Source organism: Pogoniulus pusillus, chromosome 6 (genome assembly GCF_015220805.1).
Source record: "Pogoniulus pusillus isolate bPogPus1 chromosome 6, bPogPus1.pri, whole genome shotgun sequence".
Classification (NCBI taxonomy): Eukaryota; Metazoa; Chordata; class Aves; order Piciformes; family Lybiidae; genus Pogoniulus; species Pogoniulus pusillus.
This window is the reverse complement of record NC_087269.1, coordinates 28,534,500-28,561,596: the sequence shown is the minus strand read 5'-3', so window position 1 is coordinate 28,561,596 and position 27,097 is coordinate 28,534,500. Positions and strand designations below refer to the sequence as shown.

At 51.6% G+C, this 27,097-nt stretch overlaps 2 protein-coding genes across 2 annotated transcripts; both read left to right on the top strand.

Annotated features, from left to right (window-relative positions):
• Nucleotides 1-1,306: 1,306 nt before the first annotated feature.
• PPA1 (inorganic pyrophosphatase 1) lies at nucleotides 1,307-17,285 on the top strand. The gene is made up of 11 exons (XM_064145049.1): nucleotides 1,307-1,415; nucleotides 1,602-1,666; nucleotides 5,164-5,217; nucleotides 6,369-6,488; nucleotides 9,536-9,622; nucleotides 9,910-10,036; nucleotides 11,482-11,609; nucleotides 14,107-14,192; nucleotides 14,877-14,946; nucleotides 15,928-15,967; nucleotides 16,965-17,285. The coding sequence occupies exons 1-11, from the start codon at nucleotides 1,352-1,354 to the stop codon at nucleotides 16,994-16,996; spliced, it is 873 nt and encodes a 290-aa protein (XP_064001119.1). The 5' UTR covers nucleotides 1,307-1,351; the 3' UTR covers nucleotides 16,997-17,285.
• A 1,161-nt stretch (nucleotides 17,286-18,446) lies between these two features.
• SAR1A (secretion associated Ras related GTPase 1A) lies at nucleotides 18,447-26,201 on the top strand. The gene is made up of 7 exons (XM_064145048.1): nucleotides 18,447-18,553; nucleotides 19,031-19,105; nucleotides 20,214-20,333; nucleotides 20,991-21,056; nucleotides 22,937-23,040; nucleotides 23,658-23,789; nucleotides 25,010-26,201. Exons 2-7 carry the CDS (start codon nucleotides 19,048-19,050, stop codon nucleotides 25,124-25,126), a joined length of 597 nt encoding a protein of 198 aa, XP_064001118.1. The 5' UTR covers nucleotides 18,447-18,553; nucleotides 19,031-19,047; the 3' UTR covers nucleotides 25,127-26,201.
• The last annotated feature ends 896 nt before the right edge of the window (nucleotides 26,202-27,097 follow it).

Here is a 27,097-nt window from a genome sequence, read left to right as displayed (position 1 = left end):
GCTGGGTCCTGTGCTTGGGTCATGACAACACTCAGGAACGCTCCAGGCTTGGGGCAATGCGGCTGGAAAGCTGATCAGTGGAAAAGGACCTGGGGCTGTTTGACAACAGCAGTCTGAAGACGAGCCAGCAGGTGCCCAGGTGGCCAAGAGGGCCAACAGCATCCAGACCTGGCTCAACAACAGAGCAGGGATTGTTCCCCTGTACTCACCACTGGTGGGGTCACACCCTGAATGCTGGCTTGTTTGGGGCCACTCACTATAGGATCTCATTGCTGTCTACAACTCCCTGAAGGGAGGCTGTAGTCAGGTGGGGTTGGTCTCTTCTGCCAGGCAAGCAGCAACACAACAAGGGGACAGAGTCTAAAGTTGTGGTGGGGGAGGTCTAGGCTGGATGTTAGGAGGAAGTTGTTGTCAGAGAGAGTGATTGGCATTGGAATGGGCTGCCCAGGGAGGTGGTGGAGTTGCTGTGCCTGGAGGTGTTGAAGCCAAGCCTGGCTGAGGCACTTAGTGCCGTGGTCTGGTTGATTGGAGCAGGGTGAGTGCTAGGTTAGAGTGGCTGAGCTTGGAGGTCTCTTCCAGCCTGATTGATTCTATGAAGGACATTGAGTTTCTAAGGTAGGTCTAGAGAGGGGCAGTGAAGTGCCTGGCACACAGATCTGGCGAAGAGCAGCTGAAGGACCTGAGGTCGTTCACCCTGGAGAAAAGGTGACTGAGGGGACACCTTCTGGCTCTGTAAGTCCCTGCCAAGAGGCTGGGGCCAGCTTAGTGTCAGCATCTTCTCCCAAAGAGTAAGCAGCAGGACAAGAAGAATCTGCCTCGCTAGCACCAGAGGAGGTGCAGGCTGGAGAGCAGGAAAAATCACTTTACTGCAGGAGTGGCCAGACCCTGAAGCAGGCTGCCCCGGGGCAGAGACGGAGTCCCCGGCCCTGGAGCGATTTCAAAGCCGGGTAGAGGAGGCTCTGGAGGACACGGTTCAGTGGCGTCCCGGCAGTGGTGGCTCAGCGCTTGGACTCGACGATCTCAGAGGGCTCTCCCAACCCAAACGTCTCGGTGACTCGGGCGGCGCTGCCGCGGCGCCATCTTGCTGAGGTGGCAGCCCCACGCCGCGGGAGCCAGCGCCCACGTGGCGGTCACAGCCCCACGGCCGCCCCGGCAGCGGCGGCAGCAGCTACAGCGCCTGCGCAGTGCGCCCCCCAGAGGCTGCAGGGGGTGTGGCGCCGCGCCTGCGCAGTGCGCCCCCCGGCGGCTGCAGGGGGCGGGTAGCGCCGCGCCTGCGCAGTGCGCCCCCCGGCGGCTGCAGGGGGCGGGTAGCGCCGCGCCTGCGCAGTGCGGCAGCCGGCGGGCAGCAGGCATGGCGGGGTACAGCGTGGAGGAGCGCGCCGCGCCGCACAGCCTGGAGTACCGGCTCTTCTTCAGTGAGTGCCTGCCGCCCGCCCTCGGCCTCCTCGGCCTCTGGGAGACTGAGGGAGGGGAGGGGAGGCTTTTCCAGGGGAGCGGTTTGAGGTGCGGCTCCTCCCAGCCTCACCTGGGCTGCCCCTCAGGTAGGGCCTGGAGGGTGTCGCACTCAGGGAGGGTCTGACTCTGTGCCTCTTGCCTTGCAGAGGATGCCGCCGGCCGCTACATCTCCCCTTTCCACGATATCCCTATCTACGCGGATGCCAGCAAGGTGAGAGGGCAGAAGGACCAGTACGGCAGGTGGCTGATGTAGTCTCTCAGGAGGTCTGGGCCATGAGCATGAGTGTTGGGTCAGTGGCTCTGTAGGCCCGGGCTGCCCGGGGGAGGCTCCCGGTGCCTTGCGCCGGCCCGGGCTGCCCGGGGGAGGCTCCCGGTGCCTTGCGCCGGCCCGGGCTGCCCGGGGGAGGCTCCCGGTGCCTTGCGCCGGCCCGGGCTGCCCGGGGGAGGCTCCCGGTGCCTTGCGCCGGCCCGGGCTGCCCGGGGGAGGCTCCCGGTGCCTTGCGCCGGCCCGGGCTGCCCGGGGGAGGCTCCCGGTGCCTTGCGTTTCCTCTCAGCAGGAGCACCTAAAACATTGCCAGGTCTTGCAAAGAATTGATTCCCTTTCCTCTTAGTCCCAGCCTCAGGAAGAATGATGTAGGAGAAAAGGATGGACCATCCCATTCTCATATTCGTGTTTGAGATACAAGTGGCTCTCTGGAACTGCCTGTGAGGTCATATGAAAGGGTTTTGGGTTAAAAGAATCAACTGAACCATTCAGTGAAATATCTATATCCACTCCTATTTCTGTGCTTCATGGTATTTCAGGCTTAGGTTTTGACTGCAGTGAGGCTACTTTATGCTTGCAGAATCAGCAGCTGCTGACCAGAGGATATTAAATTCTGGCCGTGGCAGCTCCTGGGAACCTCTGGCCTCGGGAGAAGTGCAGATGGGGAACCTGCCACAGGCAGTGCTGCAGGGCTTTCGCATCCTTCCAGCAGCTAGTCAAATTAGGCTGCTCTGAATCACTGTCTGAAATACCCCACGAAACCAAAGCAGCTCTACTTCAGTTTTCACTGTGTGCTTTTGCAGTGGAAGCTTAGGCTTTGTGACTCTTCCTGACCTTTGTGGCTTGTCTCTCTTTTTCTTTAACACATACTAAAAAGCTCTTCAGCTTGAGAAATGTAGTGGTGAACTGTTTGAATGTTCATGCTGCTGTTAACCGGGAGGTGGAGAGTGGATATGGGAAAGGAAAAATGAAGGGGAAAAAAAGTATGTGAAATTGAAAGCTGAACGTCTGAAAAGTAGCTGATGGAGCTTTGAAGTGTCAGAATATGCCCTGGGAAGTCTGAGATGGCTTTTGCTTGCTCAGATGGGGACAGATGGACTGTAATGATCGAGGACAGCAGCAAAGCAGTTTCTGCAGCTGAGTGGGAAAGCGGATCTCAAAAGCAGGTGTCTGAAAGGTAACTGGGTCGAGTAAAATCCAGCTAAGACTGTGCTTTGCAAACACTGACACGACAGGAGAGGAAAGAGCAGAAGAGTGTGTATAGGGGTGAGGAGGGTTTCCATGGAGTGGGAATGATAAACAAGGGAGATTTGGCTACTGGTGTGCCTTCGGGCACTCAGTGCTGCTTGCTGGAGTCCCTCTGGGGCTAATGCTGTTGGGCAGGTCATTAAGACAAGCAAGTAACCACTGAAGGTCACAGCCCCTGAAGTTACACAATAGTGCTGATCACATTTAGACCTCTGTCTGTGGCTGGAGTGTCTGCCTGCAGAGATTTTGCTCCTTTTTTAGCTGGTTTGTTACCAGCTGTGGTAGGGAGCCCAGTTTGGAGCAAAAGGTTATCTTACTCTGTCTAGGCTCCTTGATCTTTATCCTTAAGACACTGAGAGGATTGCAGGGTGGTGTTTTTTTGTTTGCTTGGGCGTTTTTTTCAGTCTAGGACTGGAGTGTGCTGACCTTATCTGTACCTGTGCGTCTTGGTATGGCAAAGGAGTGACCTTGAGCTACCTGCTGGATGTCTCGGGCTGTCGGTGGCTGTGGTGGTTTGGGGGTTTTCCCCCCACACCTCAAACCAGCACTGCAGGGAAAATGCAAGCCTTGGGTGCACCCCCAAGTCACCTTTCCTTACCTGCAAAGCAAGCTCTGATTGCCTCAGTCCTTTCCTCGAGCTACTTATAAGTGAAATCAGTGTTTTTATCTCTAGACTAGAAATGAAAGGTGAGCCGCTGCAATTAAAGGGATGTAATAAGCTTCTGTTAGGGCAGGGTATGGGCAAAGTCAGTGATGTAACAGCACACGTTGCAGAAGAGCAATCCAATTATGGTGCAATACAGGTACAAGGGATTTTTGCAGTGTAATGCTGCTTAAGGTGGGGATTAGAAACCTTGTTGAGGCTAAGGAGCATGGTTTGACTTGCCATTGTGTCTTCAAACACCAAATGTTAGGGTTTGAGCATAGAAAAGATCAAAGAGGAGACTGGCATTGAGCTCTCAAGAGTCCTCTCAGCCCAGCTGGAGTCAACAGGAGATGTTTTCAAGCATCACCTGTAATCTGAAGAATTAAAGACGTGGTTTTATGTTTCTCTCCCAGACTCACACCGTGCTGCTGAGGTCTGTTTTGATAGGAGTGTCAGCTTGGAGGAGCTTGAGCATCTTTCCTTGCTTCAAGAGAGACTGGAATACTTGGGAGGGATGTTCTGGGTTGTTCAGGGCAGTTACCCACTTTATTAAATAGGTGGCTTACTCCTGTAAGCCTTGGCCCTTCCATATTGCCAGGGTGGCTGTTCCTGGAGCATTACATTCTTTGTGTTTTAATAAATATAACTTAACACCTAATTTACATCCAAGATGTCTTTGGTTCACTTAAAGCTGGGAATGTGATGGAGATGTTCCTAGGTGGCAGCTGCTAGAGTGTGGGTAACCTCAATCTAGCTTCTGCTGGTGTCTTTCATGTAACTCAGCTTTCAGTTGACATGGAACTGTCTGCAAGGCCAATGGCAGCCTGGGGTGCATCAAGAAGAGTGTGGCAAGTAGTTCAAGGGATGTTCTTCTCCCCCTCTGCTCTGCCCTGATGAGGCTACATCTGGAGTACTGCATTCAGTTCTGGGCTCCCTTGTTACAGAAAGACAGAGATTTGCTGGAGGGGGTAGAGCAAAGGGCTACAAAAATAGTGAAGGGACTGGAACATCTCACTTATGAGGAGCTTTTTGTAGTCTGGGAATGAGCAGATTGAGTGGAGATCTTGTCAGTGCTATAAATGCTTAAAGGGTAAGTGTCAGGAGGATGGGGCTTTCAGTGGTGCCCAAGGACAGGAGAAGGGGCAATGGGCACAAATTTGAACATAAGAAGTTCCATCTAAACATGAGGAGAAACTTCTGTAATTTTAGGGTGCCAGAGCCCTGGGACAGGCCACACAGAGAAGGGGTGGAGTCTCCATCACTGGAGACATTCAAAACTCATCTAGGGTAGGGTGTCCCTGCCCATGGCAGGGGGGTTGGAACTAGATGATCCTTGTGGTCCCTTCCAACCCTGACTGATTATATGATTCTAACTCCTACTGTTCTGTGACTTCTATCAGCTAAACAAAAACTGGTACTGGAAAAAGAAAAAAAAACAAAGGAAAAATGCTATGAAGTGTCTGTATTTCCTGTCTAATTATTTGTGTTTCCCAGTTTCAAATGTGGTCTTGAGATTCCTTCCTGTTCACTGCTGTTTTGCTTTCTTCAGAACGTGTTCAACATGGTTGTGGAAGTACCACGATGGACAAATGCTAAAATGGAGGTAACAATACAACATTTCTTAGCTTATGTGCTTGAGCTGCCTGCTCTGCTAATGCTTGGCTTTGCTGGTTCTCTCCTCACCCCCACCACCTAAAGCAGAGTGGTTTCTAACTTGTCCTGTAAATACCTGCTTAATGATAAGGCCCTAGTGTGGAGGCTGAGACTTGCAGCAGTTGGAATATCTCCATATTTATGGAGTCGTCATAGAATGGCTTGGATTGGAAGGGACCTTAAAAGTCATCTAGTCCAACCCTTCTGCCATGGGCAGGGACACCTTCCACTAGATCAGGTTACACTGAGCCAGCAGTGTGCCCAGAAAGCCAAGCAGATCCTGGGCTGCAGCAGGAGAAGTGTGGCCAGCAGGGCCAGGGAGGTGATTCTCCCCCTCTGCTGTGCTCTGCTGAGACCCCACCTGCAGTACTGCATCCAGTTCTGGAGCCCCCATTGCAAAAGGGATGTGGAGATGCTGGAGTGTGTCCAGAGAAGGGCCAGGAGGATGCTGAGAGGGCTGGAGCAGCTCTGCTGTGAGGACAGACAGAAAGAGTTGGGGCTGTGCAGTCTGCAGAAGAGGAGGCTCCCAGGTGACCTTCTTGTGGCCTTCCAGTATCTGAAAGGGGCCTCCAAAAAAGCTGGGGAGGGACTTTTGAGGCTGTGAGGGAGTGCCAGGACTAGGGGGAATGGAGCAAAGCTGGAGGTGGGGAGATTGAGAGTGGCTGTGAGAAGGAAGTTGTTGATCATGAGAGTGGTGAGAGGCTGGAATGAGTTTCCCAGGGAGGTGTTTGAGGCCCCATGGCTGGAGGTGTTTAAGGCCAGGCTGGCTGAGGCTGTTTGCAGCCAGTCTGATCTAGGCTGGCGTGTCCCTGCCTGTGGCAAGGGTGTTGGAAGTGGCTGATCCCTGTGGTCCCTTCCAATCCTGACTGATTTTATGGAAGTCTCTTCCCACCTGGTCTTGAACGACTCCAGGAAGGAGGATTACTGAAACTATATCCCAGGAGGTGGCAATGGAACAGGAAATAGAGTTGTCCAATATCTGCTGTTAGCCCCAGGTCAGCTCCTGACCTCCTGCTTTGTCAGCCAGCAGCTAGTTTTGTTACCTACATAAACAATATTTCTTTTTCATATTGACATAAGACTGTGTAACTTTTCTTTCAGATTGCAACAAAGGATCCCTTGAACCCCATCAAGCAAGACGTGAAGAAAGGAAAGCTGCGCTTCGTAGCCAACGTGTTTCCCCATAAGGGTTATATCTGGAATTACGGCGCTATCCCACAGGTAACTGCTCCTGGGGGCTCATCCTCTCGGCTGGGGAGGAAGCAAGCTTTTGGCTTTGAAGCAGAGAGAGACTTGTAGCTAATGCTGTGCCCAGGGAGGATGAGCAGTTGCTGCTGGTAAGGTACCTGCTGTGTCGCTCCTGTCTTTGGCCTCTCAGCACTTTGGTGGGATAGTAGCTGGCAGGTCCCTGTCTTTGGTTAGTGGAAGGTGTCACCACAGAAGGAAGATGAATCATAGAAGCAGTCAGGGTTGGAAGGGATCACAAGGATCATCTTGTTCAACCCCCCTGACATGGTCAGGGACATCCTACCCTAGAGCAGGCTGGCCAGAGCCCCATCCAGCCTGGCCTTAAATACCTCCAGCCATGGGGCCTCAACCACCTCCCTGGGCAACCCATTTCAGGCTGTCATCAAGGTTGATGAAAGTTCATCACAGTAGGCAACTAGCAATGCAATGCCTTCAGTTCCTTCTTGGTGAAGGATCCTATGAAGATCATCTCGTTCAGACTCTCTTGCTGTGGGCAGGGACACCTTCTGCTAGACTAGGTTGCTCAAGGCCTTGTCCAGCCTGGCTTTGTGTGGTGGTTTGGGTGTTACCTGCCCCCCCCACACTTACGTAAAATCACCCAAACTAGACTCAGCCACTGGAAATTGAATGAAGTTTTGTACTTACAGCTTAGCACAATATACAAGCAGATATTTACAATCTATACAGCTATAGACAGAAATGTACAAGTTAAAAAGTAGTGCAGAAACACAACAGTCCTAGAAAACAGAGTCCCCAGGAGGGGCTCTCAACCTCCTTTCCACCTTCTTCCCACCTCTCTACCTTACCCCAGACTTTGCCTTAGGTTCAAGGTGAGTTTGGAGAGTTGGCCAGGGGAGTTAGGAAGCAGGATTAGTCACACAGATGGCAAGTTAGAGAGAGAGAGAGCAGTGCAGCCCCAAAGACAGGCAGAGACTCTGTTATTTATGTTTGTGTTCTTGTTTTTACACATCTCAGCAAGCCTGTGAGTGCAGTAGCCATCACCATTGTTTTGTTTTCACAGCCTATCATCTAATTCTTCTCACCAAAATATCCCAGCTAGGCTCAAACTAGCACACCTTGAACACCTGCAGGGAGGAGGCAGGATTTTGGGGTACAGCCCTCAGGCTGAATCTTCACAGAAGATTCTTTTAAGTTGTTGTAGACTCTAGATTTGGACAACGACGATCTAAAGAGATCTGAAGAATTTACCTTTCCCATTTCTGCCTATCCTACTGTTTATGGTCTAAACAACACAACTAGACTAAGGCATAGACCTTCTGGATGATGGTAGATACCCTGACCTCAGTGATGGCTTTGAGAAGGGCTCTCAGCCGTCCAGAGACTGTGTGAGGCATGTGTCTGCATCTGCACAGGCACAATTTGTCTGAAGCAGCTGGTGTGCTAGGGACAACAGGCAGTGACACCTGGACATGTGTCTGGATACATCATGAGATCTTGACTGTCCTAGTGGTGTCCTGGCACGCATAGATTTGGGAAGAGCATTCTTTCTTTTGCTATCTCACCATCCTTAGAGGGAGATGCTCCTTAGGTGCTCATAGGCACAGTGTCATAGAATCAAGCAGGTTAGAAGAGACCTCCAAGATCATCCAGTCCAGCCTATCACCCAGCCCTATCCAGTCAACTAGACCATGGCACTAAGTGCCACATCCAGTCTTTTCTTGAAGACCCCCAGGGATGGCGACTCCACCACCTCCCTGGGCAGCCCATTCCAATGCCAATCACTCTCTAGGAAGAAATTCCTTTTAACATCCAGCCCAGACCTCCCACAGCACAACTTGAGACTGTGTCCTTTCACTCTTGACCAGAAGCTTGTTTCAAGCAGCTTACTGTTTTTGGAGACATAGCTCAAGTGTTTTCTAGAATCCTGTCTTTCATCATCTTCTCCCCACTCTAGGTGAGAAGCACAGTGACTCTGCATGCTTGTCACTGTTCTAGCATGACAGCATGTCTTGAATTCCTTAATTAAACGGAAACAATACACCCTGTCTTGTCTCCACCTCTGTCAGGCTGCTATCTGGAATTCAGGAAGTGTCTGTTAAGCCATGACTGAGGAGAGGAACAGGCAGGCAGCCAAATTACTAAGTGTTCTTTATAGATGTGAACTTCACCTTTATGTAGCCGTGTGCCAGAAGAGGAAGTCTGGAAAGCTCTTGGGAAATGTGGTGTTGGTGGGAAGGAGAAGCATAGCCTTGGCAGGAGAAGACCTTTCAGCTTGAATTCGAGCCACATTTGCAGGTACATAAAGACCTGAAAGCCAGCATCCAAGTGAGCCATCATCAGTATCATGGAGGCATCTGTGTGCCTGAAATCATAGAATTAAGAAGGTTGGGACAGACCTCCAAGCTCAGCCAGTCCAACCTAGCACCCAACCCTGGCCAATCAACCAGACCATGGCACTAAGTGCCTCAGCCAGGCTTTGCTTCAACACCTCCAGGCACAGCGACTCCACCACCTCCCTGGGCAGCCCATTCCAATGCCAATCACTCTCTCTGCCAACAACTTCCTCCTAACATCCAGCCTAGACCTCCCCAGCCACAACTTGAGATTGTGTCCCCTTGCTGTGTTGCTGCTTGCCTGACAGAAGAGACCAACCCCACCTGGCTACAACCTCCCTGAAGGTAGTTGTAGACAGCTATGAGGTCAGCCCTGAGCCTCCTCTTCTCCAGGCCAAACACCCCCAGCTCCTTCAGCCTCTCCTCATAGGGTGTGTGTTCCAGGCCTTTCACCAGCTTCATTACCCTTCTCTGAACATGTTCCAGTACCTCAACATCTCTCTTGAATTGAGGAGCCCAGAACTGGACACAGCACTCGAGATGTGGCCTGAGCAGTGCTGAGCACAGGGGCAGAAGAACCTCCCTCGTTGTACTGGCCACACTCTTCCTGATACAGGCCAGGTTGGAAAAGACCCCTGAGATCATCAAGTTCAACTGTCAATAAAGCTGCTTTTTGTTTCCTCTTGAGAGCTCTTAGCCTTGTGCGTGGGGTTTGGTGTTTTGCAGACTTGGGAGGACCCAGGTCACAAAGATGAGAACACTGGCTGCTGTGGAGATAACGATCCCATCGACGTGTGCGAGATTGGAAGCAAGGTAACACACTCCCAGGGCTAACTCTCTTTGGAAAGAGAATTGATATCTCTGCAGTCACTTATCCTGAGGAATGATTCACTTCCCACCTCCTCTGCCTTAAGAAGGTGATGGCTCCCTCTGCTACTTGCTGAGGTGGTTGATGATTTCTTGCAGCAGAAGCCAAGGCTGATAAACAGCAGCTAATTCTGTGGTAGCCCACTGCTCCTGAACTCTCACAGCTTGTGCCCTTTCTTGTTGTGCGTTCCTGCGATGCAGCAGCACAGACAAGAAGGTCTTTGTCCTTACAGGTCTGCTCTCGAGGAGAAGTCATCAAAGTGAAGGTGCTGGGTACACTGGCACTGATTGATGAGGGAGAGACTGACTGGAAGGTAATTGCTATCAACGTTGAAGATCCTGAAGCAGGCAACTATAATGGTAAGTACCAGGAGTGAGGAGCAGGCTTTTAGTGCTCCTCTTTCTCCTTTGAGAGCCTGCAGGAAACTTTTGAGTCAGGATATGGACTTGTTCCTTCTGTGCCAGGGCATTAATTCCTGGAAGAACAGCAGGACAGGGTGTTACCAGTCCCACAGCAAAACATTTTACTGCTCATTATCCCAAATTGTCAGTCCTCTCCCAAATTGTCAGTCCTCTCCACTGCCTGGCATCTCAAAGAAAGTGGCTGTACAGCCTGTCCTCTTGAGTAGAAGGAAAGAGTTTGCCCAGTGAGTCTAATCTAAGCTGTCTCAACATGTCCATGCTCATGGGGATGCTTGGGATATATTTGGAAGATGGAAAACTGACTTTCCTGTCCAGGTATCGACTCTGTGTCTTAGAATCATAGAATCAACCAGTTTGGAAGAGACCTCCAAGATCATCCAGTCCAACTTGCTGCCCAAGGAGGTGGTAGAGTCACTGTCCCTGGAGATGTTTAAAAGGAGGCTGGGTGAGGCACTTAGTGCCACGGTTTAGCTAATTAGAAGGTGTTAGGTGATAAGTTAGTCAGGGCTGGAAGGGACCACAAGGATCAGCCAGTTCCAACCCCCCTGCCATGCCCAGGGACACCCTACCCTAGATCAGCCTGGCCAGAGCCCCATCCAGCCTGGCCTTAAACACCTCCAGCAATGGGGCCTCAACTACCTCTCTGGGCAACCCATTCCAGCCTCACCACTCTCATGCTGAACAACTTCTTCCTCACCTCCAGGCTGAACTTACCCACCTCCAGCTTCACTCCGTTCCCCCTAGTCCTGTTGCTCCCTGATATCCTGAAACGTCCTTTCCTAGCATTTTTATAGGCCCTTTCAGATCCTGGAAGGCCACAAGGTCGTCACCTGGGAGCCTCCTCTTCTGCAGACTCAACAGCCCCAACTCTTTCAGTGTGTCCTCACAGTAGAGGTGCTTAGGAGATGTTGGACTTGATGATCTTGAAGGTCATATTTCTGTGACAAGGGGCAATCGTTTGAAACTGGAGCAGGGTAGATTCAGGTTGGACATCAGGAGAAAGCTCTTCAGAATGAGAGTGGTGAAATACTGGACAGCCAAAGACGTGGTGGAGGCCCCATCCCTGGACACATTCAAGGTCAGACTTGATGAGTCTCTTAGCAACCTGATCTAGTTGGAAATGTCCCTGCTGACTGCAAGGGGTTTGGATGAGATGACCTTTGAGGGTCCTTTCCAACCTGATGCATTTTGTGATTCTGTGATCGAGTTCATTAACCCTTCCCTACCAAGCCCACCACTGAGCCATATTCCCTGGCACCACATCTGCAGGGCTTATAAACACATCCAGGGATGGTGACTCTACCACTGTGGACAGCCTGTCCAGTGCCTGAGGAACTTCTCTTACTTGATCTGGCTAACAAACCTTTTTTTCACTTGTCTAGATATCAATGATGTCAGAAGATTGAAGCCTGGATATTTAGAAGCTACGGTGGACTGGTTCAAAAGGTACAAAGTGCCTGATGGAAAGCCAGAAAACCAGTTTGCTTTTAATGGCGAGTTTAAGGACAAGGTAGGATGGTTTTGCTCATTATTGTCAGCAAATAAGTAAAGGCACCCTGCCTGAAAACTGAGTTCAAGGTGTATGGGGACATGAGTGAGTGGTGGATTTCTGTGGGGTTGCTGAGAGCTGTTTTCATTCTTTCTGCTCCTTTCAATTCTGCCTGCTTCCAGTTCAGGTATACAAGAAGGAAAAGCACAGGGCAGTAGTCCTGCTGCTCTTGGATACCTGGAGGTGTTCAAGGCCAGGTTGGATGAAGCCTTGAGCAACCTGGTTTAGTGGGAGGTGTTCCTGACCAAAAAAGAATCCTGTCCCGGGTTTGGGCTGATCCCTCCCCCGGGAAGAAAATTCACAACACAAAACCCCCTTCTTTTTGAAAGTCAGGGAAAGATGAAATTGTATTTTCTTATAGTATAACAATGTAAAGAGAGATAATAACTAGAGAAGGAAGGAAGGAAAAAAAACCAATACAATAACCTTAAGGGAGATGGGGGAGGGGTCGAGCAGCGGCGAAGCAGCAGAAGCAGCAGTAGCCAAAACAGCAGCCGGGGAAGATAGGCGAAGCTGCAGCAGCAGAAGCCAGCGGGAGAAGGGGCAGAACAAACTGTGCTTCTAGACATTAAGTTCTTGATGCTCCAATGAAATTATATTAATTTATCTATTGTTGCCATTTATGTGGCCTATCCCTGGAATGTTCATCTCTCCCCTATGTCTGAGCTAGAGGATCAGCTCAAACGGCCACACCATGGCAGAGGGATTGAAATTGGATGATTTTTAGGGTCCCTTCCAACCCAAACTATTCTGTGGCCTCCATGTGGGATCACTTCAGGATTGGGAGCATCCATATCAGTCAGGATGGGAAACACCATGTTTATTTGTTCCTACACTGGAGTAAACAGTGCTTGGCATTGCTGTTTGCTTACTGGTTTTGTTCAAGTTCATCCTGGTAAGCCAAAGTCAACTGCAGGAGTTAAAGAGCTTCTTCCCTCAGGTATAAAGTGTTTCCTCACACCCTTTGAGCAAGGCTTTGCCTTGGCAGTTATTCCTCCTCTTCTCTGGAATGGGTCAGGTAACTTGCTGCTTCTGAACAACTTAAACTCTTCTGCTGCACCTTCCTTCTGCCAGTCCTGGTGGGCCTGGAGTGAGTCTGTGAGTAGACTCAACTCCATGGCTCCAGAACTGGTGCAGAGGAGGAAAAAGAAGGGGTAAAGTGGGCTAAATTGGAAGTCATGGAACTTGTCCCATGTGGTCAGATGGGCTGTCCCTCAGGTTGGGTGAAACCAGAATCAAGGCCATGGTGGAAAACGAGGACAAAGAACCTTGGACATGTTCCTACAGTATTTTATTTGGCTCCATGCAGGATATCTATTGCTGCTGCTCCTGCAGCTTCCTTCTCCAGTTGGCAGGTGAAGGTCTGAACATGCACTGCTGCTTTCTTAAGGGAAAAAAAAAACACTACAGGCTTGAAAGCAGCTGCACTGTGAAGTGAGAGGCTAGACTGGGTGTGTGTCCCTGTTGATCTTGCTGAATGATTAGCTTGTAGTGGAAGAAAGCTCACAGCTGGGTTGAAATCAGCTCACTGCTGGAGACAAACTGAGTGGAAGGAGCAGCAGGGTGGAGGTGCTTTTACAAGATAGCACTGGCCCAAGACCAGAGTATCTGTGTTTGATTTCTTTTGGCCTTGATGGGTGACCTTGGTGTGCCCTCCCATCTCAAAACTAAAGCTGATGTGACCAGCAGGACCAGGGCAGTGATTGTTCCCCTGTGCACAGCACTGGTGTGGCCACACCTTGAGCGCTGGGTTTGGTTTTGGAACTTTCCCTATATAAGAAAGACATTGAGGTGATGAAGCATGTCCAGAGAAATTCAATACAGCTGGTGAAGGGGGAAGAAAAGGTCTGGTGAGGATCAGCTGAGGGACCTGGGGTTGTTTACTCTGGAGAAATAAACTGAGGGGAGACCTGGCTCTCTACCACTACCTGTTAGGAGGCTGGAGTGAGGTAGGGGCTGGTCTCTTTTCCCTGGTGACAAGTGATAGGACAAGAGGGAATGGCCCCAAATTGCACCAGGGCAGGTTTAGATTGGATATTAGAAGAAACAACTTCACTGAAAAAGTTCTCCAAGACTGGAACAGGTGCCCCAGGGAAGTGGTTGAATCCCTATCCCTGTTTAAAAGCCACAGAGATACTGTGCTGAGGAACATTGTTTAGCACCAGACTTGGTAGAGTTAGAATGCTTGGGTTTGATGGTCTTAAAGGTCTTGTCTAACCAAAACAATTCTGTGATGCTAAACCAGTTTGTGTTGTAAAATCCTCTGTTGTGCACTGGGAGGTTGCTGCTGTTCCCAAAAGAATCGGTGGTGGAAGAGGTCTCTGAGTCCCTTCCCAGGCCAGACACTGTTTAAAATCAGCTTCAAACACAAGCCTGTGTTTGCAGGGAGCTGATGGTGTGGAGCAGGTGTTCTGGTGCTTACACATAATGTGATGCTTGTCCTTGTCTTCTGCTGCAGGATTTTGCTGTGAGCGTCATCAAAAGCACTCACGAGCACTGGAAAGCTTTAATAGCAAAGAAGACTGATGGAGGGGAGATCAACTGGTGGGTTCATGGCTGTGGTGGAGGCTGCATGGTCCTTTCCCCAAAACAAATTGCCCTGAAGTCCCTTTTCCTCAGTGCTGCTATGCTTTCTGTTAGCTGATGGCTGTCTCCTCCCACCTTTCCCCTTTGACTGGAAGGTCTCCAGAGAAGGGCCACGAGGATGATCAGAGGGCTGGAGCACCTCCTCCTACGAGGACAGGCTGGGATTGTTTAGTCTGGAGAAAAGAAAGCTCTGAGGGGACTTTATTGTGGCCTTCCAATATCTGAAGGGGCCTGCAAGAAAGCTGGGGAGAAACTTTTTAGGCTGTTGAGTAGTGACAGGACTAGGGAGAACAAATCCAAGCTAGAGGAGAGTAGATTTAGATTAGGCATTAGGAAGAAGTTCTTTACCATGAGGGCGGTTGAGACACTGAACAGGTTGCCCAGGGAGGTGGTGGAAGCCTCATCCTTGGAAGATTTTAAGGACAGGCTGGGTGAGGCTCTGAGCAATCTGATCTAGTGAAAAGTGTCCCTGTCCGTGGCAGGGAGGTTGGAACTAGATGATCCTTGATGTTCCTTCCCAACCCTGACAAATCTGTGATTCTGTGACTTGGCAAGTAGATCTGTGATTCTTGTCATTCCATGATTTGATGCTCTTGGGGGAGAGGTTTGTCTTTCACCTCACACACAGCCCCTCTCTTGTAGCACAAACCTGACGGTGTCTGACAGCCCTTTCTGCTGCAGTCAAGAGTGTGCAAAAGCTACTGTGGATGCAGTAAGTACAAACTGAGTGTCCAACCCCCAACCTTTAGTGTGTCCCAACCCCCAGGATGATTTGTGTGGTACCAAAAAATGCCCTCACTGTGTGAACACAGAATGTTTGGGGTGACTGAGCACAGCACCTGTTTCTGCTTAAATAGGATGGATGTGGAGCCAGCCAAGTGTGCCTCAAGAGGCTTCTCCTTGCCTTAAGTCATCTAGGAGGTGGAATCCAAAAGAGAGTTTGCATGAAGAGCTAAACTTCTGAGCCCCACCTTGGCTGTCAGCTGTCCAGTGTTTTAACTATTTGGCCTTCCAAGAGCTTCACAGCTCTCTCTGAGATGAGAAGGTCTTAATTCCTGAGAGTCTTGCAGCCAAGTACCATGCGTCCTCTGCGGTGAGAAGCTCCAAGTTCCTAGTGTAGTCCTCCTATCCACTCTGAGGACTTAACTGTGTCTCTCTAAGCTTGTGAAGTACCAGTGTCTTGGTTTTAAAAGTGCTTGAATCCTCTGGTGGTAACCAAATTGCTTTAGGTTTTGAAAGCACAGCTCTTAAGGGAGGATATCACCCACTGAGGACCCTTCTCTGCCTTTGATTGTTAAACATCAACTGAAAAGCTCCTCAGAGGAGTTTTCAAGAGTCCTTTGTTCTTTTCTGCCATCAGACTACAAGTTTAAATAAATCAAGCTGCCTACAGCAAGGCAGAGGCTGGAGTGGTAACTGCTTGTGGTGAGAAGCAGGTGGCACTGCAGCCTGTCCTTGGAGCAGAATACCTCTGGCATGTAGGACGTCTGTGGAATGAGGATATCAGGACTTGTGCTGCTTGTGGAATTGTTTATTCCCTCACAGCTGACTAGTGGTGGCTGCCACAGACCAATTTATGCTGATTAGATCTTAAACTCTGCCTAGGAAACACTGGTGCAGCTCTAAATGAGCTTCAGGTGTAAGGTTAACCTCCATCAGCTGCTCCTCCCTCCTAATACACCTCTCGTTTCAGGCACCACCCTGTAAAGCTGCCAACCCCATCCCACCTGAAGGTAAGTCTCAAACCCCATGTTTAGGTTCCAATATTGAGCAAAGGCTTCCTTGTAGGAATTCCCAGTAGGAAAATGGGGGTCTTAGCTGATAGTTATGGCTCTATCACTAGGAGAAACAATGGGCCTTGTTGGATCTTAAGTTGTGTCAGTGCTGCAGTTGGGTTCCTGAAGAACTTCTGTTGTGGCCATGCTTCCCTGAGGCAAGTAAGCGAAAGATGTCCTTGTCCATGGCATGGTGGTTGGAACTAGATGATCTTTAAGGTCTGTTCCAATCCAAACCATGCTATGGTGCTCTAGTGGTAGGTCCCATAGTTCACTCTAGAAGAGATTTGTAGCAGAACCTGAAAGAGCAGCACTGCAGAGGACTGAAGTGCAGTGATAGGAGGAGTACCGGTTTAGTTCCTCCAAAACGGGTTCCACAGTGTCCTCACAGGCAGCAGTCAGTCGCATGCTCAATGTTTCATTTGTTTGCTGACCCACCTGTAGGAGATCTGTCACTGAATAAGTGTCCACTGAGAGCTGGTAATGAGCCTTCGGATGCCTTACCTGGCTGCTTTCCTTCCACGTGAGGTGGCAACAAGCACACAGAGTTTATACACTGCTGTGATAGGGACAAGACCCAAGAGTAAGGTAGCAGTGATGATGAGAACCCATAGAGGTGTGACAAAGAGGAGCTAGGCTGCCACTTCCAATCTTCTCATGGATAATAAACCTGCAGAGAAGTTCACATCTTCTGTGTAGGCATGGAAGTTGGAGGTAAAATGACCTCAGCCAGTGGAGCTAGCTCTGACCTGTTGTCCGTGCCTGAGCTGAGTCACGCGTGGTGACTTCTTCAGGAAGACAAACATGTAGACAGCCCCACAGGAACCTGTTGAGTTGTTACAGGAGTGGGAGGATGCCCCTGCAGTGGAGGTGATGTGTGCAGTGCCCTATGACTACTTAGTGAGTGGCTAACAGAGGACTAACCCCCTCTGGCACTTTGTTCTGCCTCACACAGTTGACAAGTGGTTCTACTACCAGAAGAACTAAGGCAGTGAGGCAGCTGTGACCTGCCCACCAAGGAGTAACCAGAATAGACCAGAAGATTTAGCTTCAGTGTCAACCAGAAGACCTTGCCTGCAACTTTGCCGATACAGAATTCCTTGTCTAGCAGTGATGTGTCTGCTGCATCGAGGTCTGGTGGAGCCTAGAAGACTTAACTTATCAAGTGGAAGCACCCTGCTCATGCGTGGCTGCGTGGTGTGCTTTGTAAGTGTGGCAGAAGGTCGCTCACCTGGTACGTGTCTGGATGCTAGAAATAAAAACTACTGACACCAAAGGCTGTGGGGCTGCCTGTCCTCCCCCTCCCCACTAAGGGATGGATGTGGACCCTCAGGTGGAGCTCTGCTGGGGGGTAGGGAAAAGATTTGGTTTTGCTTAGGAAGTGTGAATTGACAGTGAGGTGAACTGGGCAAAGGACAGCTCAGAGTGACAGTGACGTTCTGGTTGGAGGCCTAGTGGTGTCTCCCAAAGGTCAGAACTGGATCCAGTCTTGGTCAGAATCTTCCATCAATGACCTGGATGAAGTGTCCCCTCAACCAGTTTGCTGGTGATACCAAACTGTCAGGAGAGGCTGACACACTGTCATGCTGTGCTGCAGTTCAACCCGATCTGGAGAGCTGGGCAGAGACAAAGTGCAGAGTCTTGCACATGGGGAGGAATGACCCCCTGCACCAGTACAGGTGAGGGGTGACCTGCTGGAAAGCAGCTTTGCAGAAGGACCTTAGCGTGCTGGTGGACAAGTTCCTCATGAGCCAACAGTGTGCTCTTGTGGCCAAGAAGGCCATTGGTCTTTGGGTGCATTCAGAAGAGGGTGGCCAGTCAGGTTACATTTCAAGTACTGAGACCAGTTCTGGGCTCCCCAGTTCATGAGAGACAAGGAAGTGGTGCAGGGAGCTGAAAGGAGCACTTTTGCAGGGGCCTGGAGCATCTCTGAGGAGGAAAGGCTAAGAGCCCTGGGGCTGTGGAGCCTGGAGAGGAGCAGCCTGAGAGGGGATCTGATCAGTGCTCAGCCAGAGCTAAAGGGTGGGGGGCAAAAGGATGGGGCCAGATTCTTTCCAGTGGTGCCCAGTGCCAGGACAAGGGGCAATGGACACGAATGGAACCAAGGTAGTTCTGTCTGAACAGGAGCAAATACTTGCTCTGAGGGTGCTGGAGCAGGCTGTCCAGAGAGCCTGTGCAGTCTGCTCTGTAGAGATTCCAGCCCCGCTTAGCCCTCGCAGCGCTGTGCAGCCTGCTGTGGGTGAGTGCTTTAGCAGAGCGGTGGGGCTGGATGATCCCTGCGGGTCCTTTCCCAGCCGCCCTGCCTCGATGCCGGCCCGCCCGGGGCCGCTGTTCCACACCGGCGCCGCTGGGGGGCGCGCTCGGGGCGGGGCGCGGCCTCGCGCCGTGCTGGCGTCAGACGCATGCGTGACGTCAGGAGCCAGCGCGGCGAGGCCGCCGGGCCGGAAGTGGGCGGTGTGCGGAGGGCGACGTATTTCCGGCGGGGAGCTGGCGGCTGCCGCGGCGGGGAGTCGGTGTCGCGGCGGCCCGGGAACGGCGGCGGTGGTGAGCGGCGGCGGGGAGCGGCCGGCCCCTGGAGTGAGGCCGGGCGGGGCCGGGCCGGGCGATGGGCGGGGGCGGGGAGGGCCGGTGACACGCAGGCAGGGCGGGGGCTAGGCCGCACCGCCCGCCCTTGAGGCCGCAGCCGGGACCGCCGGGACCTGGGCCCCTCTCGCTGCCGCGGGCCCCTCGCCGCTCTCCCGGGCGGGAAGTGGGCTGGAGGAAGCTCTGCTGCTGACGCCGCGGAGGGCTGGCGTGGTCCCGCGGTTGCCGCCTCCCCTGTTCGCCACCGGGGAGCTCGCCCGAGGGGCGTTAGCCACAGCCCGGCGGAAAGCCTCTGCCTCCTGCCCCTCTGCGTTCGGTTTGTCAGCCAGGAGAAGGGAGTGGGACCCGCGCGTGAGTGGCAGCGTCCCACGGAGGGGGGCACATGTAGCAGGCTTCTCTCAAGCACGGGCGCTTGTAACTCTGGCTTTGTCCCCGCAGGCGACCAATCTTCAGCGATGTCGTTCATTTTCGAATGGCTCTACAACAGCTTCAGCAGTGTGCTGCAGTTCCTAGGTAATGCTGCTCCTTAACAGCTCAGCTCAGGCCACGGCAGCTGCCCTCGGGTCAGTTTTGCTTGTGCTAGTTGCCAGGATCTCTTAAACGTCAGCGATTAAAGCCTGTCTCTTTTTGAACATGTGATGGCTCTGATCGATATAAAGTTTGGTGGGAAGGCTGCAAACCAATGAAGGGATTTTTACACTGAGAGGAGAAACGATGAGAATCACTTGGAGGTGTTTGGCACCTCCTCAACCTTTCTCTTGATGTTTAGAAGCATGAGAGCAGCTGGGTTGATTCCAAGGCCTTCTTTAGAGCAGCACCCTGCCCTGGGTAGACAAGCTGCCCAGCCAGGGAGGGAATCACATCCTCCTATTGCTACCTGGGCTCCCCACCTTCACCAGCAACTGGCTGGCTTGCTTCTCCCCAAATTATCCTTTCCTGCACCATGCTGCTCACTGTGGCATGCCTGGGGCCCTGCTGGCAATCCAGGTTGAGGGCTCTGTGGAAGTCTTGGCCAAACCACTGCTTGGTTGAGGGCAACCTCACCAGCAGCCAGCAGACCTTGACTAAGGTGTGAGTGATAGCAAACCTCCTCCTGCCAGTGAAGGCCCTTGTTGAGTGTGGGGTGCTCTCTGTCCAGGGATCCTCGTGATGGGTAGAGAAGGATGAGGAAAAGGCATGCTGGAAAGCATAGTGAACTTCCCTATGGCAGATGTGTGCTTGGAAGGCTTTATCTACAGCAAATGATAACATTGTGTCATGCTTTGCTCTTTTTCTTCAACACCTTGTTGCTGTCCTTGATGAATATCCCATTTCCACATTAAAATACTCCTTAGGGGTGACAGACTGATCCATAACCCCTTGCACACTCTTCTGCTGAGGTGTATCTGAGGAAAGAAATAGGAGCTTAGAAACGGTCTGCTCTTGTAGATATCACCTTGTGTTGCCTGGGTAAAAACCAGTTCAGACTGTGCTGTCTTTTTTCCCTGCAGTTCTGTATCTGTGCTGGAACTCCTTTAGCCACCCAGGTGGCAGCATGGCTCTGGGAGAGAGGTTCCTGTTTGACTTCTCCTGCCAAGATAACCCTGCTGGAGTTTTTCTTGCCTCTTTGTTTTCCTTCCAGGTTTATACAAGAAGTCTGGCAAACTCGTGTTCCTGGGCTTGGATAATGCTGGCAAAACCACTCTGCTGCATATGCTCAAAGACGACAGGCTGGGCCAGCATGTCCCCACACTACATCCCAGTAAGTCTGCTGCTGACCAAGCCCCACCTGCCTCCTGGTGGGGGTTTTCCTTCCTTGACTTTGGAAACAAAGTGTCTTTTGAAAGACTCCACCATGATGCTGGTAGGGTTTGGTGATAGCTCTGTGGTGGGGTTTAAGAGTCTTAAATCTTAAACTCTTTAATAAGATTAATTAATAATGTTTATATTATTAATTATATAATAATAATGTTATTAATAATAACATTAATTAATAATATTACTGAAAAATCCATGGACTTTTAAGAGTCTTAAAACTGACTCTGAGGGTGCAGCTGCCCATCTGTTACCCAAGCTGAAGTATATTTATGTTTGCTCCTCAAATATAAAATGGAGAGCCCCAAAAGTGGTGTGGTTAATTAATATCATGTGTCTGTCTCGGGGAGGAAGTGAGTTCCTAATTCCAAGTGTTACAAAAATTGGAGAGTAATGAGCTTCTGCTCAAGTGGGGAGGTGGGAGAAATTCTTTTCTCCCTCTTAGGCAGCTGTTTCAGTGAGCAAATGCTAAAGGCAGTTCCCAAGATCTTCAGCCTGCCTTGCACGATGACCTTGTGTGACCATAACGTGAGCCCACCAGAAGTTGTGGCCATGGTGATGTCCTCATTTCCCTGTCCCACAGCCTGTGTTTTTGCTTTTACAGCATCAGAGGAGCTGACAATTGCTGGAATGACCTTCACAACTTTTGATCTGGGTGGACATGAACAAGGTAAATGTGAAGTTGCAGAACCAAATGGAGTTCCTTTTTTTTGATTCCTTGCCATCTTCTCCAGCCACCTTAAAGAGATCCATCAAGAAAAAGGATACTGAACAATGACAGCAATTGGCAGTACCTAATTATTTGCTGGCTCAGATGAGTTACAGAGTGGTATGAGGAAACAAACGTCCTGGCTCTGGCATTCCAGTACTTAAACACTTGAGCTTTGTTTTGGCAGCTGAGAAACAAAAGTGCTGCCAGTTCCTGTTCTGCCACCTGAAATATTTTTGGCTGTGGAAGTCTTGAGGGTTGTAGAATGATGGCTGGATTTTTAGGTTTAGACTTTCTAGGAGATAGAATATTTTTTTCTGCCTTTTTGATTATGATTATTAATACACAAAAACAGTGGAAGACAAAGATGGAGGCTTTCTGAATTACCCAACTTGTGGCCTCAGGCAGACCCTTCCCCAGGCCTTGCACTGCCATGAGGAGATCATAACCAAGAGAGTGGCTCCTTTTTTTGGGGTGGACTTTTCCTCTTGCTCCAGATAATGTTTTCTGTGTGGCTTCTGTAGATTTGAAGTGACACAGACCTGTTGGGGTGGGTTCAGAGGAGGCTGTAAAAATTATCTGAGGGCTGAAACTCCTGTGCTGTCAGGATAGGCTGAAAGAGTTGTTCAACCTGAAGAAGAAAAGGCTCACATGAGACCTTCCTGTGCCCTTCCAGTACTTAAAGAGGTCCATAGGGATCTTGACAGGCTGCAGAGGTGGGCACAAGCCAACCTCAGGAGCTTCAACAAGACCAAGTGCAGGGTCCTGCATCTGGGTCGAGGCAATGCCAAGCACAAATGCAGGCTGGGCAGGGAGTGGCTGGAGAGCAGCCCTGAGGAGAGGGACTTGGGGATGCTGCTGGATGAGAAGCTCAACAGGAGCCAGCAGTGTGCACTTGCAGCCCAGAAAGCCAAGCAGAGCCTGGGCTGCATCAGGAGAAGTGTGGCCAGCAGGGCCAGGGAGGTGATTCTTCCCCTCTACTCCATTTTGCTGAGACCCCACCTGGAGTACTGCATCCAGTTCTGGAGCCCCCATTGCAAGAGGGATGTGGAGATGCTGGAGTGTGTCCAGAGAAGGGCCAGGAGGATGCTCAGAGGGCTGGAACAGCTCTGCTGTGAGGACAGACTGAAAGAGTTGGGGCTGTGCAGTCTGGAAAAGAGGAAGCTTCCAGGTGACCTTCTTGTGGCCTTCCAGGATCTGAAGGAGGCCTCCAAAAAATCTGGGGAGGGACTTTTGAGGCTGTCAGGGATTGACAGAACTACGGGGAATGGAGCAAAGCTGGGGGTGGGGAGATTGAGCCTGAAGATGAGGAGGAAGTTGTTGATCCTGAGAGTGGTGAGAGGCTGGAATGGGTTTCCCAGGGAGGTGGTTGAGGCCCCATGGCTGGAGGTGTTTAAGGCCAGGCTGGCTGAGGCTGTGTGCAGGCTGCTGTAGGGTAGGGTATCCCTGCCCATGGCAGTGGGTTTGGAACTGGCTGATCCTTGTGGTCCCTGCCAACCCTGACTGATTCTATGATTCTAGGCCTAAAAGAAGGGTGGGGTCAGACTTTTTAGCAGGGCCTGTTGTGACAGGACAAGGGGCGATGGTTTGAAACTAGAAGAGGGAGGTTCAGACTGGATAGAAGAAAGACATTTTTCATGCCAGTGGTGGTGAGATGCTGATCCAGATTGCACAGAGGTGGTAGGTGCCCCATCCTTGGAAGCATTCCAGATCAGGTTGTTTGGAGCTGTGAATAACCTGCAGTAGTTGTAGATGTCCCTGCTAACTGCAGGGGCTTGGACTAGGTGACTTCTAGAGGTCCCTTCCAACTCAAAACCAGTCTGTGATTCCATGTGTTCCAGCTCGCCGGGTCTGGAAGAACTACCTGCCGGCCATCAACGGGATCGTCTTCCTGGTGGACTGCGCAGATCACTCACGTCTTATGGAATCCAAAGTGGAGCTTAACGTAAATACACTTTTTTCCTCCCCTTTCCCAAGACCTCTGAAGAGCTAAACTTTGAATCGTGTTGTTCTTTCTTTTTGAAAGCCTTGGTGCTTTGGATTTCCACTCCCAGTGCACCATTTGTGGTAGTGATGTGGTGTCCAAAGTGTGTGCTCAGAGGAATTTGCACATCATAGAATCAACTGGGTTGGAAGAGACCTCCAAGATCATCCAGTCCAACCTAGCCCTGTCGAATCAACCAGACCATGGCACTAAGTGCCTCATCCAGACTTTTCTTGAGCACCTTCAGGGACGGTGACTCCACCACCTCCCTGGACAGCCCATTCCAATGCCAATCACTCTCTCTGGCAAGAATCTCCTCCTGACATCCAGCCTGTACTTCCCATGGCACAACTTGAGACTCTTCTAGAATTGGAGAAGCCTTTGCTGTGGGTGGGGTGTGGGGCTCTTGAGCAGCCTTTAAAGAAGACTTTTAACAGCCCATGGATTTAGCTTAGAGAGACCTCTCCAGAGAGACTCCTCTTCCATAGTCCTTGTGGGTCACAGGACTGAAACAAAAAGGTTTTATTGAAGTTATGAATGTCTGCCTTGTTCTAACTCTTCTCCCACCTTTCCTGCAGGCACTAATGACAGATGAAACAATATCCAATGTGCCAATCCTTATCCTGGGTAACAAAATCGACAGACCAGAGGCCATCAGCGAGGAGAAACTGCGGGAGATCTTTGGGCTCTACGGACAGACCACGGGAAAGGTGGGGAGGTGTCCAAGTCTTGGGTTGTGTTGCTAGGGCTTGGTTTGCAGAATGAGGCTTTGTCTGGAAATGAGCTGAGCTGTTACAGAGAGTTTGGCTGCTATACTGTCCAAGCTGAATCTTCAGTAGCCATGATACTTGGGTGAGGCTTGATACTGCCAGAATTGTGGAGAACATAGAACCTCTACAGCAGTTGGGGACTTAAGTGTTGAGCTGGTATCTGGCTCTTCTGGCTCCATTCCTCTCCATTTCCATTTAGTTACCCATCAGATCATCTTTTCAGTGGTTAAAAACAGCACAGTGAAGAGAGAACTGATTAGAAAAGTGCTGGATGATGGTTGTCAGACACCACGAGGCCACTCTTGGCAGGCACTGGCAGTTGCTTCTTGTGTCAGGCTGCCAAACCTTGCAAGTACATTGGGTTGTGCCTCCAAAGTGATTTGTGTTGGTGTTCTGAGGGACTAGTGTTCCCAGCATCTGTTCTCCTGCTCTGCTGGTCCTGAACATCCCACGGGATGGGCAGTTCCTTGGATAAGAGGAGCTTCCTTGGCTGAGGGGTGCTCTGGGGCAAGAGGAGCTTCCCTGGCTGAGAGGTGCTCTGGGGCAAGAGGAGCTTCCCCGGCTGAGAGGTGCTCTGGGGCAAGAGGAGCTTCCCTGGCCGAGGGATACCCTTAGGCAAGAGGAGCTTCCCTGGCTGATGGGTGCCCTGGGGCAAGAGGAGCTTCCCTGGCTGAGGGGTGCTCTGGGGCAAGAGGAGCTTCCCTGGCTGAGGGGTGCTCTTGGGCAAGAGGAGCTTCCCTGGCCGAGGGATACCCTTAGGCAAGAGGAGCTTCCCTGGCTGAGGGGTGCTCTTGGGCAAGAGGAGCTTCCCTGGCTGATGGGTGCCCTGGGGCAAGAGGAGCTTCCCTGGCTGATGGATGCCCTGGGGCAAGAGGAGCTTCCCTGGCTGAGGGATACCCTTAGGCAAGAGGAGCTTCCCTGGCTGATGGATGCCCTGGGGCAAGAGGAGCTTCCCTGGCTGATGGGTGCCCTGGGGCAAGAGGAGCTTCCCTGGCTGAGGGGTGCCCTGGGGCAAGAGGAGCTTCCCTAGCTGAGGGGTGCCCTGGGGCAAGAGGAGCTTCCCTGGCTGAGGGATTTCCTTGGCTGCAGGGTATGGGTGCGGGTGACTCTCCCCAAGGCTGTCAGGACCAAGACCTTGACTCCTCTTTGGGTTCCCCTAGGGCAACGTGCCGCTGAAGGACCTGAACGCGCGTCCCATGGAGGTGTTCATGTGCAGCGTGCTGAAGAGGCAAGGCTACGGCGAGGGCTTCCGCTGGCTATCGCAGTACATTGACTGACACCTGGACGGACACAAAAGGGTTTTACTTCTGGACTGATCCCGCTCGCAGCTTCCTACGGACTTTTCTATTAGGACACGGAAGGTTTTCCGACCGCGTTGACCAAGAGACTCCTGTTTTTTTTGGGCTGCCCTCTGGCACAGTGGTGACACAACTCTTTTCCGCAGGGGCAAGGGGGGAGACCGCCGCCGCCCCACACACAACGGAGGGGCGCGGAATCCCCGCGTCCCCTTCGGTTCGGTTACGGCGGGGCCGGGGGGGAGTCAAACTCCGCGCCGCGACAGCTGAAAAAGAGAGCCCGTCTCACCACTGTGGTCAATTGACTTCAAAACTAAAAGGAACAACAGCAACAACAGCAACAAAAAGCAATTATATTTTTTAAAAGAAAGTCTTCATGTAAACGGTGTCCCTTTAACTTTTTAGTTTAACATCCATCATCTCCTTGAGTCCAGGGTAAGGGTTTGTCGTTGGTTTTTTTTTGGTTTGTTGTTTGGTTTGGTTGTTTTGGGTTGTTTTTTTTTTTTTTAAGGACATATTTAACGATATTTAGGTATTTCACAAACGATTGAACCCAGCTATCACCATATTTAGAGAGTCCTCCAGAAAAAAAAAACGTAAGCCTTGGGGCTTTTGCCCAGCCGGCCGGTGGGCAGCTTGCACTGTGCTACGCTGACCGATGCGGCGGCGGCGCCCGAGGCTGCCGTCGGGACTGACGCGTGGCCATCCCGGCTTCCGCGGGGGTCTTGGGGATGAGTCGGAGAGGAAACGTGCCTCTGCTCTCAGCACCAGCAGGTGGTGACCGGTGCTTGTCCCCAGTAGGATGGGTTTGGTCCCTTCCCTGCACTGCTGGGCTGGACCCCTCCGGTGAGAGCGTGGAATCTTCTCGCTTGTGAGAACCACGAAGCTGTTCTGGTGGTTGTGGCATGGCGGTGTTTGGCGTGTGAATATCATGAGGCTGTTGATTAGACTGAACTGGTTTCTTTTATACTCAGATCTATTTTTTCTTTTGTCTGAAGTTTCATTACTGTCTGGCACTCATTTTCAGTTAAATAAAGACCTGACTTTCTCCTCCCAAGGAGTCCCAATCCTCACTCGTAAGTATTGATGGCAACGTTGTGTGGGTGCCGTGGCTTCAGGACAGACCTGACTACCAGGGTTCTTCACTGAGGTGGGCTTGTAGGGCAGCTGGCTTTAGGACTAAGCCTTCCCACCTCCCTCGCTCGTAGCCAGTGGGTGGAGGGAGGGAGTCCTGTGCCTCTGCTCTGCTGTGACCCCAGCTGCAATGCTGAGAACTCAAGTTCTCAGCACAGGAGTGACATGAACCTGTTGGAGTGGGGCCAGAGGAGGCCACAGTGATGCTGAAAGGGCTGGAAGCTCTCTGCTGTGAGGCCAGGCTGAGAGAATTGGAGTTGTTCAGCCTGGAGAAGAGGGCTCTAGGGGCACCTGATGGCAGCTGTCCTTCACTTTAAAGGGAGCAATTGGAAACCTGGGGACAGACCTTTTAGCAAGGCCTGTTGTGACAGGACAAGGGGTTTGAAACTGAGAGAGGGGGATGCAGATAGGAGAGAAAGGAAATGTTTTCTACTCAGGGTGGTGAGACACTGGCCCAGAGTACCACCAGAGAAGTGGTCCCGTTCCAGGCGAGGCTCCCCGGAGCTCTGAGCAACCTGCTCTCGTTGGAAAGGCCCCCACTGGCTGCAGGAGTGTTGCACTGGGTGACCTTCGGTGAGCCCTTCCAACCCGAACCAGTCTGAGAGTTTGCGAATCCCGCATCGGGGACCCTGATCCAAGACTGTCACTCCGTCGACACCCCCCTGTGGCCGTTGGCGGGGCTGTTCCCTGCGGAAGCGTGAAGGCAGCCGGGGAGGAAGCCGAGCCGGGACGAAGGGCTCGCCGGCAGCGTGCTGAGGGGCAGGCGAAGCCTGTAGCCTTCGGGAGGCGCTAGGCACACCGCGCCCGCCACGTCGCTCT

Excerpts from the sequence above, each read along its gene's own strand:
- SAR1A (XM_064145048.1), top strand. The coding sequence starts at position 19,048 with ATGTCGTTCATTTTCGAATGGCTCTACAACAGCTTCAGCAGTGTGCTG. Across the intron at positions 20,334-20,990 it reads TGTCCCCACACTACATCCCA|CATCAGAGGAGCTGACAATT; the intron begins GTAAGTCTGCTG and ends TTGCTTTTACAG. Across the intron at positions 21,057-22,936 it reads TCTGGGTGGACATGAACAAG|CTCGCCGGGTCTGGAAGAAC; the intron begins GTAAATGTGAAG and ends CATGTGTTCCAG.
- PPA1 (XM_064145049.1), top strand. The coding sequence starts at position 1,352 with ATGGCGGGGTACAGCGTGGAGGAGCGCGCCGCGCCGCACAGCCTGGAG. Across the intron at positions 1,416-1,601 it reads GGAGTACCGGCTCTTCTTCA|AGGATGCCGCCGGCCGCTAC; the intron begins GTGAGTGCCTGC and ends CTTGCCTTGCAG. Across the intron at positions 10,037-11,481 it reads TGAAGCAGGCAACTATAATG|ATATCAATGATGTCAGAAGA; the intron begins GTAAGTACCAGG and ends TCACTTGTCTAG.